The sequence below is a fragment of the Corvus brachyrhynchos genome, unplaced genomic scaffold, assembly GCF_000691975.1.
Source record: "Corvus brachyrhynchos isolate BGI_N302 unplaced genomic scaffold, ASM69197v1 scaffold200, whole genome shotgun sequence".
Classification (NCBI taxonomy): domain Eukaryota; kingdom Metazoa; phylum Chordata; class Aves; order Passeriformes; family Corvidae; genus Corvus; species Corvus brachyrhynchos.
The window spans coordinates 5401768-5405756 of record NW_008236184.1 but is presented as its reverse complement, the minus strand read 5'-3'; the positions used below and the strand labels follow the sequence as shown (position 1 = coordinate 5405756).

At 57.1% G+C, this 3989-nt stretch overlaps 1 protein-coding gene across 1 annotated transcript in view; it reads right to left on the bottom strand.

Annotated features, from left to right (window-relative positions):
- Positions 1-3989, bottom strand: part of CLN6 (ceroid-lipofuscinosis, neuronal 6, late infantile, variant) — a 5825-nt gene extending 1836 nt beyond the window's left edge. Inside the window, exons 1-5 of the mRNA XM_008637422.2 lie at positions 3671-3989; positions 3041-3139; positions 1393-1581; positions 1234-1289; positions 293-415 (exon numbers count right to left, since the gene is read on the bottom strand). Of these exons, the coding sequence (XP_008635644.2) occupies positions 293-415; positions 1234-1289; positions 1393-1581; positions 3041-3139; positions 3671-3928 (725 nt within the window). The 5' untranslated portion in view covers positions 3929-3989. The remainder of the gene's footprint in view (positions 1-292; positions 416-1233; positions 1290-1392; positions 1582-3040; positions 3140-3670) is intronic.

Sequence of the window (3989 nt, the reverse complement as noted above, 5' to 3'; positions counted from 1 at the left end):
TGTGCTGGTCCTGCGTGTCCCTGGATTGTCCTGGGTGTCTCGGGGGCTGTGCTGGGTGGCCCTGGATTGTCCTGGGTGGCCCTGACGCTGTCCTGGGTGGCCCTGGCTCTGTCCCAGCTTCCAGAGATTGAAGTGGCTACAAATTTCCATAAGGTTTAATTTGATTTTCCAGCCCTGCAGAGCCCTGGGGAACCCCGGGGAATGGAGAAGCTCTCCTGGGGGTATTCCCAGGATACTCCTGGCTGTCCCTGGGGGGTTCCCTCCTCACGCAGAGGGGACAGGAGCCACTCACCAGTAGTAGAGGCTGCTGGGCCCCATGAGGAGCACGGCAGCCACGGGCATCCTGCCCTGCTCTGCCACGGGGGTGAAGCAGCCGGTGAAATAGATGAACAGGATCAGGAAAAACGGGATGTACCTGCAAGGATCAACAATTCCCAGCGCTGGGGGGAGCCTGGAATGGGGTTGAACCCCCCCCAAATCCAACCCACACGCAGAGCAACTCCTGTGCTGAGCCTGGGGAGTCATCTGGGGATGGAGCAGCAGGGGAATCTCGTGCTCTGAGACACAAAGGGCCTGCTGAGGGCTGCCTCTGTCCTGGCTGCTCCCAGTGCTCCTGCAGATCAGGAGAACTCCCAGGCTCCGGCAGGAAAAGCCCCAGTTTGCTGATCAGGGCAAATGCTGGGCTCCAGTGCTACCCTGAACAATTCCAGTTGTTCCCTTCCCCGGCTCTGGGAGCCCCATGCTGGGTCCTGCAGGACAGCAGGACATGGAGCAAAACCCCCCCAAGCCCTTTTTTCCTTTAGAACAACGGGGTTTCTCCCTTCACAGCACTCGAGGAACAGCAAGGCAGCCAGGAAAGCCTGATGGGGAGAGACTTCCCTGTGCTCTGAGCAGCCCTGGGATTTCCTGGCAGTGGATCAAGGCACAGCCAGGCCTTCCCGGGGTCTCAGGGTGTTTGGGGCACAGCCGGGGGTGGTGGCAGCCAGAGGAACCTTCTCTCCACCTGGACACCCCCTGGAAGAACCAGCTGTTCTCTGGCCCTACAGCTGCCCCATCCCAGAAATATCCCTGACCAGAGGGGATTTTCCAGGGCCCAGATCCACTCTAATCCCCCTGGCCAGTGGAACTTTATCCCCAGCCAGCTTTGGCTCCCGTTTTTCCCCCCTTTAAGCCGTGCTCTGCCCTTCCCCCTGCGCCACCCCAGGCCCTCTGGACTTGCTGGGAATCACTCACCACATGGAGTGCCCCAAATACTCGTCGTAGTAGTAGAGCAGCTCGAAGGAGTCGATCTGCAGCAGGGCACAGGGGTTAAACGCGGGGTTAGCAACGAGCACGGCGATTCCACCTTTCAGCAGCTGCATCCTCCCAGCCCAGCCCAGCCCAGCCTCTTACCAGGGTCTCAGGCTTGAGGTTCCTGATGATGGGGTTCTCCCTGACGGACAGGTGGTGCTGGTACCCGCTGAAGATGAGCCGGTGGTTCACCGAGTCTCCCACCAGGTGGATGCTGGCGCCCATCACGAAGGTGATGATGCTGACGTAGACCATGGACCTGGGCAGGGTTTTGGGGGACCTCTCGATGAGCTGGAGGCACAGGGAGGGGGTGAGCGGCTGGAGGGGGCAGCGGGGACACGGCAGCCGAGTTTTGGGGCTTTGGTGCCTCTGCCAGAGCACTCAGAGCAGTTTTTTGATCATAAATGAACAAAACCCATAAATGAGGGAGGAAAGGCCGTGGCTTTCCCAGCTCTGGAGAGGATCGGAAGGTTGGATGTGCCCTCCAGTGGCAGGAGAGCCTCCAGCACACTCTGTCCTCACACTTCCCTCCCCTTCCCGACACTCTGGGATTCTCCAAGTGAACGTTCTGGGGCTCTTTTCACTTTCTTCCCGAGGGAATGGCATTCAGCTCCTACGGGACGAGCTGTTTGACCCCACAGCCAGGAGGAGCTGGGTGCCACAAAACCAGCTGGGGCCACTTTTTGGGCAGCACCTCCAGTCCTGGGCTCTCCCTGCCCCATCCCAGGCTGGCTCAGGGCCTGGGACAAGCCTTGCAACAGGAGCAGGAATTCCAGGAAGCAGCTCCACACTCAGCCTGCAAAGCAGGGAAGCTCTCCCAACCCAGATCCCAGCTCCAGGGGTTTGGGATTGTCCCAGCTTTGGGATCAGCCAGGCCCCCCCGTCCCTAAATCAGCTTTGCAGCCCTCCCCAGGCAGGGAAAAGCTCCTTATTTGTGTTTAATTTTGAGGCTTAACTTTCCCTTTCCCCGTGACTGCGGCACGGACGTCACCGGAGGCCAAGGAGAGCACAAGGTCCTGGAGGGTGGGACACATCCAGGGAAACGCATCCCAAATAACCCCTGGAATTCTTCTGTGGATGAGCCCTTGGTGCTGAGCTCCCAGGCAGCAAACGGAGCCCCCAGCCTGCAGAAATCGCCTGGGAAGGGCCAGCTCCCACATCCTGGCTATTCCCATTTTTCCAGCAGCGTTTAAAGTCTCCCAGAATCTCGGGAGAGAATCGTTTCTGTCTCAGGCCATAATTCAATTCCCAGCTAATGAGGGTTAAAATATATTTATAATTGCTTTCTCCTAAGTGTTTCACAGGGAAAGGTTCCTAACGATCTGACGGAACTTAACCTCATGAATGGTTTATGGGATCCAGAGGTTGGCAGCTGGAGCCAGATAAATTCCAGCTCCAGCCACAATTCCAGTGTCAAAGACCAAGTGTAATTAAGCCCTGAACAATTTAGAAAATCCACTCCACTTCCAGCTGTCTTTGAAGCCAAGGATGGATGTTGTCCTAAAAATATCATTTGGGAGAAGGGCTCTGACTCCTCCTGGAGCCAGAATTCCAGGGGGGAATGATTTGCTTTGGATATGCAGGAAATTGAGGGGTGTCCAGGTGCTCTTTAAAAGGTGGCATCACAAATCCTTCCCGGAGCGGGGAATTCCTCCTCGCTGGCAGGAGTTTGGGAATAAGCAACATCCTAAAAACCTCAGAACCTTTGCAAAACTGGGAATGGGAAAGGCCTGAACATTCCCAGGGTTACCTTCAGCAGCAGGAAGGGTGTGATAACGTTGTAAGCCATGTGGAAATAATCCCCAGCACTGGGCTTGTTCAGAGGAAACCATTCCAGAGGGAGGATAATCTGAGGAGAGAGGAAAGAGCAGGACATCCATGATTATGGGTGAGGGACAGGGAGAGGGAGAACATCTGGATTGCTTGGGAATGGTCAGCTGATTTTCAGGGGGCTGGTAGGGACCAAGCTGGGCAGCTCTTCTTGGAGCAAACTTCCCAAAAACCACCCTCTGGAAGTTTTCACTCCTATCCCTGCCCGGTGCTGGGAAGCTGTGGGGCCAAGGAAGGCATTTGGGATCCTGCAGCTGTGGATCTTCCTGAACCTCCTGCTGGCTTCCAGCTAGAAAAATTCCATTTGAATGGAACGGCCACTTCTGCCTGCTCCAGCTGGAAGCTCTGGGATCCAGGCAAGGAACAGGGAAGGGCAGGAGGAACCTCCCAGGTCCCTTTCGGTGTGAAAACAAAGGTGTGGAGAGACAACAGGGAACAGGATTCCCGGGAGACTGGGGCTGGCTCGGCCCCAGTGACACCAGAACAGGGTCCCAGCTCCTCCAGGACAGGGACAGCCCTGGGGACCGCCTGGCCCTGTGCCCTCACTCACCATGGCAATGGGGCGCCCGAAATCCAGCACCCAGTTCTGCAGGGTGAAGTAGAACCAGAGGTCCAGGTGGAACGGGGACGTCTTGAAGGTGTCCTCAGCCTTCACCGCCCCGTGCCTGGAGGGGACAGAGGGACACGAAGCCATGGAGCAGCTCTGGGAGGAGGCAGAGCTGTTATCCTGTGCTTCCCTGGCTCTGGGATCTGCGGGATAACCAAGCTGAGGAGCAGGCAGGACAGAGGAGCACGGAGCTGTTGCCATCCCTGACCCGTCCCTGTGGGAAGACTCTTCCTGGTCTCTTCAGCAAGGTGAAAAGTGCTGA